Raw genomic sequence first — 17,380 nt, forward strand, 5'->3', positions numbered from 1 at the left:
ACTCTTATTTTGACTTCTGAGGGCCAAGGACATCATAAGTAAGAAAGATGCATAAATACTGGTGGATTTGTGGCAAGGAAGATTTGAAGGCAGCCTAGGGGGACTGTAACTTGGACATTGTGCTAGGATGCCAAGGAGAAAGCCATCTTACATCACTGGTTCTGAAGAGGGAGACATGGGAAAATTTAGGAGGAGTCAGCTTTTAGCACCATTGTCCTGGGTGCTGCCTCCTCCCTCAGTTCCTGCCTGAGAAGCAGCAAGACCTAGTGGAAAGAGCATGGGCCTGGGAGTTGGAAGATTTGGGTTCTCTGCTAATTAATTGCTGTGAGACCTTGGGCAAGTCACTTAACCTCTCTGCCTCAGTTCCTTGATCTATAAAATGTGGACTAAATCCTCCTCCCTCAAACTGAGACTGGGGCAGGGACTGTGTCAACATGATAACCTTGAATATCTATCCTGGAGCTTAGAACAGTGCTCGACACATAGTAAGAGCTTAACAAATTCCATATTTTTTTTTTAAAAAAAGGGCCCTCAGGAGTCTGTAAAACAGGACCAATCACAAAGCCCTCTCTGTGCTGGGCGTATGAGGCTGAACTTCGAAAGAGGTTCAACACTTGTCACCCAGATGTGCCTTCCCAGAGGGCTTCATCCTCCACTGTGCGGAGATAAGACGTCATATCTGCCTTCCTCCTCTCATTTTGGAAAGCTACACCCATGGAGTACCCTATTAGCTCTCCACTGTCTACTCATTCATTCAATTAATCATATTTATTGAGCGCTTACTGTATGCAGAGCACTGTCCTAAGCGCTTGGGAAGTACAAGTTGGCAACATAGAGAGATGGTCCCTACCTAACAACGGGCTCACAGTCTATAAGGGGGAAGACAGACAACAAAACAAAATATGTGGACAGGTGTCAAGTCATCAGAATAAATAGAAATAAAGCTAGATGCACATCATTAACAAAATAAATAGAATAGTAAATATGTACAAGTAAAATAGAGTAATAAATCTGTACAAACATATATACTGGTGCTGTGGGGAGGGGAAGGAGGTAGGACGGGGGGATGGGGAATAGGAGAGGAAAAAGGCGGCTCAGTCTGGGAAGGCCTCTTGGAGGAGGTGAGCTCTCAGTAGGGCTTTGAAGGGAGGAAGAGAGCTAGCTTGGACGATGTGCACAGGGAGGGCATTCCAGGCCAGGGGGAGGCCGGGGGTCGACGGCGGGACAAGCAAAAACGAGGTATAGTGAGGAGGCTAGTGGCAGAGGAGCGGAGAGTGCGGACTAGGCTGTAGAAGGAGAGAAGGGAGGTGAGGTAGGAGGGGGCGAGGTGATGGAGAGCCTTGAAGCTGAGAGTGAGGAGTTTTTGCTTGATGTGTAGGTTGACTGGTAGCCACTGGAGATATTTGAGGAGAGGAGTAACATGCCCAGAGCATTTCTGCACAGAGATGATCCTGGCAGCAGCATGAAGTATAGACTGAAGCGGGGAGAGACAGGAGGATGGGAGATCAGACAGAAGGCTGATGCAGTAGAGAGGAGGCTGATGCAGCAATTATGCATCAATTATGATGCTCGGGAAGAAGGTAAGATACATAATTAGGTCTGAATAATAAGATGGGATAAACACACCAGAAAGCAGAAGGTGGATTGATGAATGGATGATTATACATACATATTAAATACAGAGAAATTCTGACCTTTACTAACTTTTCTTTTCTCCATCTCTCACTCAGATTTCAATTATTTCTCATTCGGAATACTACCACACCCTACTTTTCAGCTTCCAAACTCTCATTATTTTCTCCTCTACTGATGTCAGGATCCTGCCACTGTTTTCACTTTCCTCTCAGTGATTCAAACCATGCCACCTTATCCTTGGTTTTCTTCTCTGGCTTTTCCCTCCCCTACTGAGGCTCTCAAATCTCTTGTCTCTTGCTATAGCTCTTTCCGCTTTAGCCAAGTTTCCTTTTTCCTGTCCTCTATCACTTACTCCTGGCGTCATCCAAGGCATTTGCTAATCTGGAATATTTTAAATCGATAAATATAGGCAGTTTCCCTGAACATTTTATTTCCTTCTCAGGACTCTTGTAACCTTATCAGTTTTTCAGTACATTTCACCTAGAGTGTGCCATAATTTCAAGGGCCTGTTTTGTATCACACTGTATCACTTCACATTTGATGCTCTAAAAATAGTGAAGTATAAATGTTATGAATGGTTTGCTGCAATATTTGCTGTAAGGCACCACAAACATCCAAAAAGGATGAGAGTTAGTAAAAAAAAAAAACCTCACACACCTATTTTAATAGATTGGTTATATGTAAGTGCTGAAGCAATCCATACACAATAAAAATGTCCACATGGAATGACTGTGACTCATTCTGCTTATTATTTATCTATGTGGGCCTTTGCCTATAGCCTGCTTGTTAGTGTTTGGACACTCCAGACTGGATGGGTAATTAAAAAAACCACATGACTTTCTCCTGCTTTGAGAATTTGAGAAGAAATAGATTTGGTAGTCTCAGTAAAGGATTTATAGACAGCCAAATGAAAGCTAATAGGTAAGCCCCAGTAATAAGGCTATGCGCATAAATGGGAATTTCAGATCTAAATGGAAATTTCAGATCTAAATGGAGTCCCAGACCCTATTTGTAAAATCTGTTTCATATAATTCTTCATCCTTTAATTTAAAAAAGCCCAGCTGTTTAATCCAGAAATTTGCAAAAGGTAAACAAATATTAAAAAGGCAAAAAGAGGTTAGAAAATGGTGTGGCACTGCCTGTTCAGAACAGAGTTTACATTTCAGCCGTTCTCCTTCTGCACCTTATACTTCCTAAACAGGTGACAGGACAGGAAGTAGTTATGAAAAAAAGAAAAAAAAATTACCCAGTCAATTCAAACATGAATCCCTATCAAACCCAAAGAACCAAGAAATATATTTCTCAGATTGTGGACTAATTTTTTTTTTTCCTTTAAACACAGGTACTCCACTTGAGTGACTAGTCAACTTCAAAATCCATCTCCTGTTCCCCACCCCACACTCCCCCAGCCAATCCCAAAAGTGCTTGAGGTTTTTGTTATGGGCTCAGGTAGTTGTGTGGTTGCCCTGCTTCACCACTACTTTCTCTGGCCCTGCATAAAGATCCTTTCAGAAAAACTGGATTCCTTCAGTTATTTGACCTGGATGAGATTCTGAATACAATTTTATAACTACTACAGAGAACTCTGATAACATCTTCAAAGGCATTCCCGTTTCAGAAAGTGAAAACCCACCTTATTTCAGATGGGGGTTTGCAGGTGGTTGAGTTGGTTCCTAAGGATAAGTTTTTCAAATATGTTTCGCTTTTTACTCACCTTCAAGACATTGGGCTACTAGATCAATCTTTCCAGTAGCTAGCAACAAGACTTTCTGACTTTCTTTGTGAATTCTGGCAAATGCTGCTTTTCAGAAGCAAAATCTGAATTCTCAAACCGCCTTTTTTCCACTTGATTTAAAAGTTCCATTGAAATATAAACTCACTATTCCTTACAGCAAGCTCAAAAAGCAGAGAATATTCTAGTCCTAAAGTTTCATTACATCTGATTTTACACCATAATTGGGCCATATTTTAGCCTCATATAATAAAATAGAGAGTTATTCTTCTAAATTTTCCTTGAAGTGAAAAATTAAGCTTCTAAAACAAACTTTTAAATAACCTTAAGGGTGTATTTTAGGAAATAAAGACCTTAACCTACAGAACTTTCAACTTTCAGTTCAAAAGTCAACTTACACCAAAATACAGTTGGCTATAAATTCTGAAAAACTTACCTATTAATATAACTGAGTGCAACATATGTTGGTTGCTGTAATTCTTGTTTTTCTAACACACGTGGGTCTGTATCTGGAAAAAAACACAAAAAACAACCACAATGATATACTTTCTGCATTTGCCATAATATCTATAAGCGTTCTTACCACAAAAGAACACACAGAAAAACTGAAAATAGGATATTAAATTTGGTAAACAATGCTTTTAGAGGAAGCAGTTGAAAAAACAATTGTTCTTTCATTCATAAATAAAAAAGATATTGCTTTACTCTTCAAGGGGATTCCACATATCAACCGTGATCAAATGTCCATATGTCAGGCAAACTGTCATAATCCCCCCTCAGAAATAATTAGGTTTTTTTTCCCCGCTTACAGCAGTGTTGGCAAGAGGGTTTCCACTGTTTAGTTTGCTAAAAAAAGAAAAGCAACAGAGTCTGTTTTAATTGTACCAATTTCAATGTTTGGACACATTGAGATGTCATTTACAAAGAAATTCAGCAATCCACTGCTCATTCATCCCCTGAATGTTATGCTAGGCTTGAATCCAGATGCAAAAGGGGTGATTATATCCTTCATCTGTGCCAGGGCTGCCTGGATTATTTTCTGAAGCTCTCCATCTGAAATTCACATACAGATCCATTTGCTACAAAACGTATATCCATCAGAGGATTCCCTTTGAAAGCACCTAATCTTTTCAGCCTTGATTTTCCAGCCTAACAAAAGTGCACCCTTTTATAAAATAGTGTGAATTCTCATACTTATCATTAAGGAAAACCTGCCTTTCATTTGAAAGGGCAAATTATTCAGCTGTATAGGACAAAAACAGAGCCTAACAGAATTAGTTTAGGAAAACATTCATCTGCTAAAACTGTAGACTTCTTTTAAAATTAACAATGGAATGGTTGTAAACTCGATGATCTAAACATATGCCAGCTGTTCTTGGCAACAATTCTCTCTGACAGTTATGACAGCTGTTGATTTCTGTACCTTTAGATGGAAAGTGTTTACTGCACACAGAAGCCCTCACATACACATTAACACCATTCTCTATTAACCAGGGCATGGAAGGCATAGCATAGCGGAGAAAACTTGAGTGAATTAAAGGCTCAGTTCGGGATGTCTTTTACTCTAATCCACATTTCTAATGTTCAAATTGTTAAGAATCTAGGCTCATTTTTGTACCCTTAGACAAAGAATTCCTAAAGCAATCTTAGATTCTATTCTGGTAGAGTTTGTTTATTGGGTCTCTGCCACATTATTACACTGCAAACCCTGGAAAGTCTCCTCCTGAAATAAGACACAAAAGTTTCTCTGCATCATTCTTTGGCGCTCAGGTCTTGATTTGAAGTCTGTTAACGAGCACAGGTCAATAAGTCACACCTCCCCCTTCTTGCCCTTATATGGAAGGAAACCCAAAGTGATGATCTAGGTAACTAGGCATGTTCAGAGATCACAGTCATGTTAAGAAAGCTATCCACTGCAGGTTGACAATAATTCTTAAAGAGGCACCTACTCTTTAAACAGGAAATCTTCCCTACCAAATCTCATCGTCCCACCCTATTCTCCCTCCCTTCCATGCTGCCTAAGTCCCTGGGTGTGGAACCTCTAAACACTTTGCTATTCACTCCCCCACAATTATGAGCATAATTATCCTTATACTCTGTTGCTTCCTCTATCTGTAATTCATTCAATCATATTGAGCGCTTACTGTGTGCAGAGCACTGTACTAATTCAGTTTCATGGCTGTCTCCCTAACTAGATTGTAAGCTCCTTAAGGGCAGGGATCCTGTCAACTACCTCAACTGTATTCTACCAAGCATATAATACGGTGCTCTGCACACAGTAAATCCTCAATAAATACTGGATTGACACAAAAAAGGCCTACTACACAGACAAGAAACCGAATACCAACCTGCAGTCTGCTAAAATGTCCATCATAGTCATATTTATTGAGGGTTTACTGGGTGCAAATCACTTTTCAAAACACTGGGGAAAGATACAACCCACAGGAGGCTGACAATCTAAAAGGGATGATAGGTAGGACCCTCCTGCATCCAACGGCAGAGGTCAGCAGGGCCCCTAGGGAACCCCGACTGGAAGGCCAAGAAGATGTGCGACAGCTCAGCCTGGCCCACCCAGGAGGGCAGAAGAACCCCTCACAGTCTGAGCCCCATCTTCCTCGTTCTTGGAGCAGATGATGATGTCACAGCTGGGGTGGCCTGTGACTCATGATCCTACCAAAACCCGCAGTTCATGGATGCAGGTGGGGTAGGGGCTGGCAAGGGGGCAGAGTCACAGGTGGGGATGGGGGTCCATCACTGGGCCTCACCCCTCCCAGGTCCCACGGATCCCCAGCCCAAGCCGAGCCTGGCCCCCCGAGCCAGCCAGGAGAGAAAGGCAAAAGCGAGAGGGACTGAGGAAGAAAATCAGCTTCCAGATTTGTCACCACGCCCTTCTGATATTTGGCGAGGGGCAGGGGCTCGGGCGAGGAGAGGGGCTGAGTCTAGCCAATGACACAGGAGTTCTGGCCTCTGGATTTATGCAGTGGCCAAGAGCTGAAGCTCCAGAAGGCTTCCTTCGGGTGGCCAACTGAGGTGTGCTGGCCATGGTTGGGGTGGGGACAATCGAGCCCACCAGAAACCATTGTTCCTGCTGGCCCATCCTGCCTACACCCCTCTTGCCTCACCCTGGGGTATACTCAGTGTAGGACGGCTCGCCCCAACAAACCCTCCCATCCTCCATTTCCAGCAACCTCTGTGAGGGTCTGATGAGGCAGCCTCACTGCGCATGGCCACTGGTCATTGGTTTCCAGAACTACATATTTACTATTCTATTAATTTTGTTAATGATGTGCAATTGGCTTTATTTCTATTCATCCTGGCTTGACTTGACACCTGTCCACATGTTTTGTTTTGTTGTCTGTCTCTATTTCTAGACTGTGAGCCCGTTGTTGGGGAGGGACCGTCTCTATATGTTGCCAACTTGTACTTCCCACACGCTTAGTAGAGTGCTCTGCACACAGTAAGCGCTCAATAAATATGACTGACAATGAATGAATGAAGGTAGGAGGTTGGCGCTTGGCAAAGGAGGAAAGGACACATAGAACATTCAGAAACTGACAAATATAGTCAATATCCTAGAGGATATTCATTGTCCTGATTGCCTTGGAATCATTTCCAAAAGCAACATGGCCTATAGGATAAAGCATGAGCCTGGAAGCCAGAGGACCTACATTCTACTTCTGGCTCTGCCATTTTCCCACTGTGTAACCTTGGGTAAGTCATCAGTGATGTCTATTAAGCACTTACTAAATGCAGAGCACTGTACTGAGGGTTTGGGAGAGTACGATACAATGGAATCAACAGACACATTCCCTGCCCATACCAGGGTTACAGTCTAGAGGGGGAGACTGCTATTCATAAAAATAAGTAATTTATAATAATATACAATTTAAAGATAAGTACACAAGTGCTGTGGGTCAAGGATGGGATGAATATCAAAATATCCAAAGGTCACAGATCCAAGTGCATAGACAACGCAGAAGGGAGAGAAAGCCGGGGAAAACAGGGAAGACCTCTTAGAGGAGATGTGACCTTAAAAATGCTTTGAACGTGGGGAGAGATGTGGTCTGGTATATAGGGAGGGGGCGAAAGTCTAAGGCTATGGGGAGGATGTGGGAAAGGGGTCAGCGGCTAGAAAAATGAGATTGGGGCACAATGAGTAAGCTGGGGCTAGAGGAGTAGGAATAGGATTAGCGCTGTAGTAGGAGATCACAAGCTAGGATGGGGCTAGCTGATAGAGTGCTTTAAAGACGATGGCAAGGAGTTTGTTTCTTGATGAGGAAGTGAATGGGTAGTGATGAGAGGTTCTTGAGGAGTGAGGAGACATGGGCTGAAAGTTTTTTGGGCCTCAGTTTCCTCAACTGTAAAAAGGGGATTCAATACCTGTTCTCCCTTCTACTTTACTGTGAGCCCCACGTGGGGCCTGCTTTACTGGTATCAATCCCAGCACTTAGAACAATGCTTGACACATTGTAAGTGCTTAACAAATATAAAAAAACCAAGTCAGTGGAATTGTGTCCTTTTATTGGACTCCCCACAAGGAATCAAGAGTTCTTTCAAGGACGCAAATCATGAAAAAAGGTCCTTGGTACCAGGGCAAAAGCTCATGCAAACGGTATGCAGGTTAAAGTGCACAACCCATCCAAACCTCAAGATACCTCAACTTAATGTTAGCACTAGAAATCCCAAGTGCAAAAATACCTGGCATTCATTTCTAAACTCCAAGCTGTGACCTCCCATTTATTTTCACCACGTCCGGCATGCTTCCTAATAAAGCATGCAGAGCTAGCTGGATCTCTCTTCAGGGCCCTGAAATGCTACGTCGCCAAATGGCAATGTCACAACATTGTGTATCTTTCAGAATGGGTGAGTTTGCCTCCCTGCTCAGCACCTCTGCTGCAGCCTTCTGAGGAAAGGGGAGTCCAGCCTAGGGCAGGGATTCTGAAAAGCAGCAGCAGCAGAGCTCTACTGGAGCAGGGAGAGTTTTCCACATTGCCAATTGACAATCATTCTCCCCACCTGCAAAGCCTTATTAAAGGCACATCTTCTCCTAGAGGCCTTCCCTAAGTCCTCATTTCCTCTTCTCCGACTCCCTTCTGCATCATTCTGGCATCTGGATTTGCTCCCTTTATTCATCCCTCTCCCAGCCCCAAAGCACTTCGTACATATCTGTAATTTATTAATGCATATTAAGTCTGTCTCCCCCCCGCAACTAGGCTGTAATAATAATAATAATGATGTTGGTATTTGTTAAGGGCTAAGTGCCAAGCACTATTTTATGCGCTGGAGTAGATACAAGGTAATCAGGTTGTCCCACGTGGAGCTCACAGTCCTCATCCCCATTTTACAGATGTGGGAACTGAGGCCCAGAGAAATTAAGGGACTTGCCCAAGGTCACACAGCTGACAAGTGGTGGAGCTGGGATTAGAACCCACGACCTCTGGCTTCCCAGCCCGTGCTCTTTCCACTGAGCCAGCAATTGTGGGGAGGGAACACTCTCCCAAGTGCTTAGTACAGTGCTCTGCACATGATAAGTGCTCAAAAAATACAGTTGATTGATTGGAACATCTCTGCCAACTCTGTTAATGATGATGATGATTATGGTATTTGTTAAGTGCTTAAGTGCCAGTCACTGTACTAAGCACTTCGGTGGATGCAAGCAAATTGGGTTGGATGTAGTTCCTATCCCATGGTGGTGGTGGTGGTGGCGGGGGGTGGGGGGTGTCACAGTCTCAATCCCCTCTGTACAGATGAGGGAAATGAGGCACAGAGTGGTGAAGTGACGTGCCCCAGGTTACACAGCAGACAATATAACTCTGTTATACTCTCCCAAGTACTCAGTACAGTGGTCTGAACACAGTAAGCACTCAATAAATACAATTGGCTGAGGGAGGGGTGAATAAAGGGTGCAAATCCAAGTACAAGGGTGATACCGAAGGGAGTGGGAGAATACCGACATAATATTTTTTTTTTATCTTTCACGGTATTTGTTAAGAGCTTACTATTTTCCAGGCACTGTAGTAAGTCCTGGGGTAGACACAAGCTGCTCAGGCTGGACACTGTTCATGTTCCATATGGGGCTCACATTTTACAGATGAAGTAATTGAGGCATAGAAAAGTTAAGTGACTTGCCCAAGGTCACACAATAGACAAGTGGCAGAGCTGGGATGAGACTGTAGGTCCACTGACTCTCAGAGGCACAGAGAAAGTAAAGTGACTTGCCCATGGCCACAGAGCAGACAAGTGGTGGAGTCAGGATTAGGACCCAGATCCTTCCGACTTCTGGGCCCGTACCCTATCGAGGCCACAATGCTTCTCAACACGATATCAACATGTTACAATGCACATCCGGCATAACACAAGGGTTGTCAGCTGTGTCTCAATGTCTGGTATTCTCAATTACCACCCTTGGCCACCTAACTCCTTGGCCAGGGCTGGTCTTCTGTGATCTGGGGGCTTAGTGGATAGAGCCCAGGCCAGGACCAGGGTTCTATCCCAGTTCTGCTACTTGCCTGCCGTGTGACCTTGGGCAAGTCATTTAACTTCTTTAGGCCTCAGTTCCCTCATCTATAAAATGGGGATTAAGTCTGGGAGCCACTTGTATGATAGGGACTGTGTCTAAACTGATTTGCTTGTAACCCCTCCAGTGCATAGTACAGTGCACAGCACAGAGTAAGTGCTCAACAAATACTAAAACTATTGTTACAGGGTGATTGGATGGTTCACCCGCCTCCTCTGACTTGACCCTGGCAGAACATATATTCAATCCAGTAGCAGTAAAGCAGGCCTCTGAAGACTTACATAATCATTATTTTCCAAAATAGCTGCCTGAAAACACCTCGAAGATTTCCAATTTTTATAATAATAATAATAATAATGGCATTTGTTAAGTGCTTACTACGTGCCAAGCACTGTTCTAAGCACTGGGGGGGGGGGGAATGCAAGGTAATCAGGTAGTCCCAAATGGGGTTCACAGTCTTAATCCCCATTTTACAGATGAGGTAACCAAGGCCCAGAGAAGTTAAGTGACTTGCCCAAAGTCACACAGCTGATAAGTGGTGGAGTTGGGATTAGAACCCACAACCTCTGACTCCCAAACCCATGCTATTTCCACTGAGCCATGCTGTACTTTTTAGAAAGAATCCTGATTCCAGTAAATTACCTTCAGAACAGACAGCCAATAGAGCTTTCTTCAGAACACCAATTAAAACTAAATTTCTTTAAAAGAAACTTAATAATAATAATAATGATGGCATTTGTTAATGATGATGATGATGATGGCAGCATTTATTAAGCACTTACTATGTGCAAAGCACTGTTCTAAGCGCTGGGGGGGGATAGAAGGTGATCAGGTTGTCCCACGTAGGGCTCACAGTCTTCATCCCCATTTGACAGATGAGGGAACTGAGGCACAGAAGTTAACTGACTTACCCAAAATCACACAGCTAAGTGGCAGAGCCAGGATTTGAACCCATGACCTCTGACTCCAAAGCCCAGGCTCTTTACCACTGAGCCACGCATGTGCAATGCACTGTTCTAAGCAATGGGCTAGATACAAGGTAATCAGGGTGTCCCACATAGGGCTCACAGACTTCGTCCCTATTTTACAGATGAGGGAACTGAGGCCCAGAGATGTTAAGTGACTTGCCCAAAGTCACATAGCTGACAAGGGTCAGAAGGGGGATTAGAACCCATGACCTCTGACTCTGACTCGGGCCCTTTTCACTAAGCCATGCTGGTTACACTACAGTACACATTACAGGTGTTCACAGATCAGGAAAGGCATTCAAAATGTGGCTAAGGGAGGACTACATCAGCTATTGGGTCACAAGTAAATAATATCACTTCCATCATTCACTACCCGCATGAATCATCTGTAGCACTAATGACCCATTATTTTATGGATTTAATTATGTTAAGCATTTCAGAGTCAGAAAATGCAAAAGAACTGCCTTTGTTATTTTTCTCTCTCTGGCAAAAGGTAACGCTGAAACTCTGAAATCACTCCACAGAAGAAGATTGGCTCTTCTAGCACAGCACTGCTTCCTTCAAACAGGGAATGGGGTAGACGAATGGCATTTACTGGATATGCCATCCTTTCAGAAATTTATAGGGAATTCTTCACAAAAAGTTATTTGCTACAGAAAAGTCCAAATGCTGTGCTAATTGAAACAGACTATGGCATACAACTCCCCAGATGGTTTTAGAGTTTGTTTGTTTATGCTTCCAATCAAAACGTGAAAACGGGAACATTGACATAAAATTGCCAGGAGATACGATCCACCTCAATAAATGGCCTGTAGAGTATAAACACTTTCATTTTTCAACAACCAAGTGACATGCCAAATTGGCAACCAGGCAGGAAGTGTCTGCATTTAAGTCATCTGGATTTTCGACTCTACGAATAACTGCACTGTACCATCTTTATGTGGCTATGGTAAAACGCCAAACTATTTCACTGGAGCATGCCGAAGCAAAACGAGAAAATGACACTTGTGCCAAACTCTTGGATTAGGGACAGTGTTCTCTGTTCCTCACGTGGCTTTTTCTCACACACACACACACACACACACACACACACACACACACACACACACACACCCTTTCATATTAGGAAGGCTAGACGCATCGAGACGAGCAACTTAAAAAGTCAGAGATAAAAATCAAGGCCTCACTGCTACTCCTCTTATCTTTTTCTTCAAAACCGATTCTGTACTACCTTCCCTCAGGACCTTTCCATAAGAAGTATTTCTTAAATTGTTCTTCCTAAATCACTGGGCAGATTACTGATGATAGCAGAATCTGGGCTACGTGTATATAGACGCTTGCACACAGAGAGAGCTTTTGAAGCTCATATGGTCCTAGTGACTCATGATTTTATGGATTCAATTAAGGGGCAAAGTACTCAGCTCCAGCAGCACTAGAACCACTCTTGCTCTTTCACAAGCAGCAGAGGAAAAGAAAGGCAGATGGCAGAAAAGTGAATATGATACTTTTCAGAAAGTGTCTCAGTGTGAACAGAAATTACGGAATGACCAAGGAAAAACACCAACACATTGCCTTCATAAATCAATACTTCAAAATAAAATAAAGGACTGGCCAGCATTAATGAGCTACATTTTCCCAGCCCTGGAATCAATGATGGCAAGTGCTCCGATTTATGAGATTGCTAATAGTATTCTGGAGAAATGTGCTCAGCTCTGTGGAAAAACCCCATCCAGACCTGGGCCCCATCAGGTAATTAACAAGGTGAGATGCTTTATTTAATTGTTTTTCTTTATACAACAAGTGCTAGTCATCCTGTGATTTTATCAGTTAAATTTTACAGGTTAAGAAAGTGAGAGTCAAAACAGTACTACCCAGAGGGCCGATTTTTAAGAGGAGCCATGCAAGCTGCCTTTGCTCTATTATCCTAGGCTGGTCCACACAGCCACAAAACCTACTTCCTGATTACAGCTGCTCTCCAACCCCCTCCCAAAACAATGCAGACTCCAACACTGCCCTCAGGCAGCTTGCTTAGGGGTGCAGACTTCTGCAACCACACAGTAAAGAAGGCCCATTTCCTTTCTTTTATTAACTGTGTACTTCCTGGGAGGGGAGCTGGATGGGAAGAAAAAAAAAGAAAATCCACACGTTGGGTAGCTAGTTAATTTTTTTGTAATTATTTGCAAGATTGTTCTAACAGTTCTGGGCAGGAACATTTTCCTTGGGCATCACTGAGCCAGAGTGTTAATGAGTGCAGTCTGGTCTTCTCCTAGCTTCCCCACTGAATTCTTCACTTGCTATTAAACCGACTTATTCCCCACATCTAATCCAGTACAAAGATTCCTCAGATCATCTACCCGAAGAAGAAAGTCTGCCCAACCTTGCATTCTGCTTCCTATGGAATGCCTTACTGCTGTGCAACCAGCAATTGTTTACTGAGCTCTACCTTTCTGTTTATAACTAGCATTTTTCAACTGCTGAAATAAATATTTCTATTGGCAATGGCTCCTTCCAAAAAATCCATAACAGCTTTAAACTGGCCTTTGAAAGGATCAGCTTTTCCTCGCTTTATGGACATGTCATTTGAAACTTTTCCCAAGCCACAATTTCCATTACAGGGCAGTCAGTGCAAATTACACTGAGTTCTTGCCTTCCCAAATTCAATGTGAAATCCAGATGCAGTTAAGTGTTGCCATAAACTTTATGAGTTAAATATCTAAAAATTGGGGACACTTAGCAGCACAATAACATCATCCGTTAAAAAGCACCCATTCATGCTTCTAAACGGTAGGAATTTCTTTTTTTTTTTTTTTTTTTTTTTGCAAGTAAGAACCATTAGGACAACTTCTAGGAAACTGGGTTATAAACAAAAGCAGCATTTTGCTGATTTCCTTGGATTCAATACCCTGGCCCAACCTAGAGAGGTGAAAGGATGATGCAAGGCTCTACCTTTAACTGAAGCTGTTGCTGACAGGTTCACCTAGACTAATAATAATAATAATAATTGTGGCATTTGTTAAGCGCTTACTATGTGTCAGGCACTGAACTAAGTGCTGGGATGGATACAAGCAAAATGGGTTGGACATGGTTCCTGCCCCATATGGGGCTCACAATCTCAATCCCTATTTTACAGATGAGGGAACTGAGGCACAGAAAAGTGACATGACTTGCCCAAGGTTCATTCATTCAATCGTATTTATTGAGCAATTACTGTGTGCAGAGCACTGTACTAAGCGCTTGGGAAGTACAAGTGGGCAACAAATAGAGACAGTCCCTACCCAACAACGGGCTCACAGTCTACAAGGAGGAGACAGACAACAAAACAAAACATGTGGACAGGTGTCAAGTCATCAGAATAAATAGAAGTAAAGCTAGATGCACATCATTAACAAAATACATAGAATAGTAAATATGTACAAGTAAACTAAATAGAGTAATAAATCTGTACAAACATATAGAAAGGTACTGCAGGGAGGGGAAGGAGGTAGGGTGGGGGGATGGAGGGGGGAGAGGAAAGAGGGGGCTCAGTCTGGGAAGGCCTCCTGGAGGAGGTGAGCTCTCAGTAGGGCTTTGAAGGGAGGAAGAGAGCTAGCTTGGTGGATGTGCAGAGGGAGGGTATTCCAGACCTGGGGGAGGACGTGGGCTGGGGTGGCGGGACAGGCGAGAACGAGGCACAGTGAGGAGGTTAGCGGCAGAGGAGCTGAGGGTGCGGGCTGGGCTGTAGAAGGAAAAAAGGGAGGTGAGGTAGGAGGGGCCGAGGTGATGGAGAGCCTTGATCTCTCGATCTACCAAGCGCTTAGTACAGTGCTCTGCACACAGTAAGCGCTCAATAAATACGATTGATTGATTGATTGATTGAGAGTGAGGAGTTTTTGCCTGATGCATAGGTTGACTGGTAGCGATTGGAGATTTTTGAGGAGGGGAGTAACATGCCCAGGTTCACATGAGACAGCTAGAGGGAGGATCTGGGGGGGGAGGGGTGGTAAATCAGTCAATCAATGTGATTCATTGAGTGCTTACTATGTGCAGAGCACTGTACTAAATGCTTCAGAGAGTACAATGCAACAGAATTAGTGGACTGTAATGAGCTTACAGTCTAGAGGTAGATCAAGAACTTATATCCCAAACCATGCAGTAGGAGATCAAGAAGGCCAAGCATCAGTCTTCATCCCAACATCTTTAGTACCACTGTTAGAGCCAAAACACTGGGCCAGGCAGACTATAACTCTGAACCAACAAGGCGATGATTAGACTTTCATGCTCTAACTTTTGGATAGCCTCTGTGTCATCTGTGTGTAACGTGCATACACCCACATCCTCAATAGTTTTAAAATACGCAGTCATTTCTCTAGTCGACAGAAGGTCAGTGGTAGTCACCAAGCTTAATAGGATGAATTGTACTTCCCAAGCGCTTAGTACCGTGCTCTGCACACAATCAGCACTCAATAAATAGCAGTGGAAATAGCACGGGCTTGGGAGTCAGAGGTCATGGGTTCTAATCTCAGCTCTACCAATTGTCAGTTGTGTGACTTCGGGCAAGTCACTTAACTTCTCTGTGCCTCAGTTATCTCATCTGTAAAATGGGAATTAAGACTGTGAGCCCCCCAAGGGACAACCTGATCACCCTGTAACCTCCCCAGTGCTTAGAACAGTGCTTTGCACATAGTAAGCGCTTAATAAATGCCATCATTATTGTTGTTATTAATACAATTGAATGAATGCTCTTCCAACCACTTAGTACAGTGTCCAGCACCTAGTAAGAGCTCAATAAAGACAACTGATTGATTGAGACCCTCCTTTTCTGTTATGCCAAGAGTAGGGACAGTCACTGCTACAGACAAACTACAGAATCTCCAAATGCAGTCCCATATTAAATTTACATTTCCCAAGTGCCCCAGGCTACTATTACCGCTTTTGGCAGATGCCCATTTAGATAGCCAATCCTGGCTTCACGTTTTGCAAAGGTTTTTAATGCTTGGTGCTGTGTCAGGAACAGGATTAGCATGCCTTGGCATTTTATATGTTGCGGGGTTCTGTAATAATGAACAGAGTAGACAAATTAAAACCCAACACCATCTTTTCGGCTTCCCATTAGGAGCAGCTATAAGGGATGAGTGAGGGGGACAGAGAAGAGAGAAGAGAAAGTCATCAAATCAAATTATGGATCCTCTGATTGTTTTAAGATTTTCCTCAGGACTCATTATTAGTATGCAATAATGAAGCAAATTGCACATGCATATTGCTCCTGAGGTATGAACAATGCAAGTAACAGTAACCTTTGAAGCTGTCAGGATTTCTTCAGGCAGGCAATTAAAGTGAAAAATGAGAGTATGTACAACTTCCATCACTGCATGCTACATGTAAAACACTGCATGCAATGACAGGAGAGTGGGATTCAATCCGAATATTTATTAAAGCAGTCGTGTTTCCATTTATCTCCCCTGCCCTCCACCCTCAAAGTAGGCTACTATCACAGTGTGAGTTCAGCGGAACTACAAAATGGCCTTCGTCTACTCAAAAGTGAAAAGAGCTCTTTTCCTTTCTCCCATTCTCCAAATTTCATTTTGGAGTTAGTTTCTACCCTTAAAGAGACTTTAATGAAGAAAAACTGCTACAGAGCCACTGAATTTATTGAGCACTTATTGGTTGCAGAGCACTGTACTGAGAATTTGAAAGAGTATAATATAATAGCATTGATAGGCAAAATTCTGCCCATAAGGAACTAACAGTCTAGATGGGCAGGGAATGTGTCCATTTATTGTTGTATTTTACTCTCCCAAGCACTTACAACAGTGCTCGGCACACAGTAAGAGCTCAATACAATTGAATGAATGAAAGATGAAAGAAAGAAGAAAACCTTGAATGAAGTGAGTAGTATAGATACTGATCTTTAAGCATAGCCTATTCATATTATCTGGCACCCAGAAAACTTGTCACTACAAATGTCTATTTTGAGGTTACACAGATACAGCAGTTCATTACTACCAGGACAACATATATTTTGTGATTCAAATATTAGGAACTGAGGGAAAGACTGAGAAAGCTGAAAGCATGGGTTGATGATCCAGTATTAAGGACAGGGATGGAGAGCAAGAACATTAACTTTGCAGTCAAAGCCAACCATAGGAGAGTTATTTCTAGGTGAGCTCTTATAAAATTCCCAGATCTCCCTGAAAATATTCTAACCACCTGGAATCTGGCAAAGATGCACATCTAGGGTTCCTTTAAAGTCATAGCCCAGCAGGGAGGCCAAACTGAGATATCTGCTTACATTAACAGGCAGTGAACAAAAACTGGGAATCAGGAGACCTTGGACCTAATCTCAATCTACCGCTACCAAGTGGAAGTCATCTTGCCACCCTGTGCAGCAATTTCTCCTAATTATAAAATGGGATCCTGGCTCTGCCACGTGTCTGCTGTGGGACCTTGGGCAATCACTTAACTTCTTTGGGCCTTAGTTACCTCATCTGTAAAAGGGGATTAAGACTGTGAGCCCCACGTGGGACAGGGAGTGTGTCCAACCTGATTAAC

General features: G+C 43.1%; 1 protein-coding gene across 1 annotated transcript in view; it reads right to left on the reverse strand.

Moving 5' to 3' along the window:
• Positions 1-17,380, reverse strand: part of JAZF1 (JAZF zinc finger 1) — a 347,271-nt gene that overhangs the window by 137,977 nt on the left and 191,914 nt on the right. Inside the window, exon 2 of the mRNA XM_038769107.1 lies at positions 3,804-3,876. Within this exon, the coding sequence (XP_038625035.1) occupies positions 3,804-3,876 (73 nt within the window). The remainder of the gene's footprint in view (positions 1-3,803; positions 3,877-17,380) is intronic.

This window comes from Tachyglossus aculeatus, chromosome 2 (assembly GCF_015852505.1).
Source record: "Tachyglossus aculeatus isolate mTacAcu1 chromosome 2, mTacAcu1.pri, whole genome shotgun sequence".
Taxonomy (NCBI): Eukaryota; Metazoa; Chordata; class Mammalia; order Monotremata; family Tachyglossidae; genus Tachyglossus; species Tachyglossus aculeatus.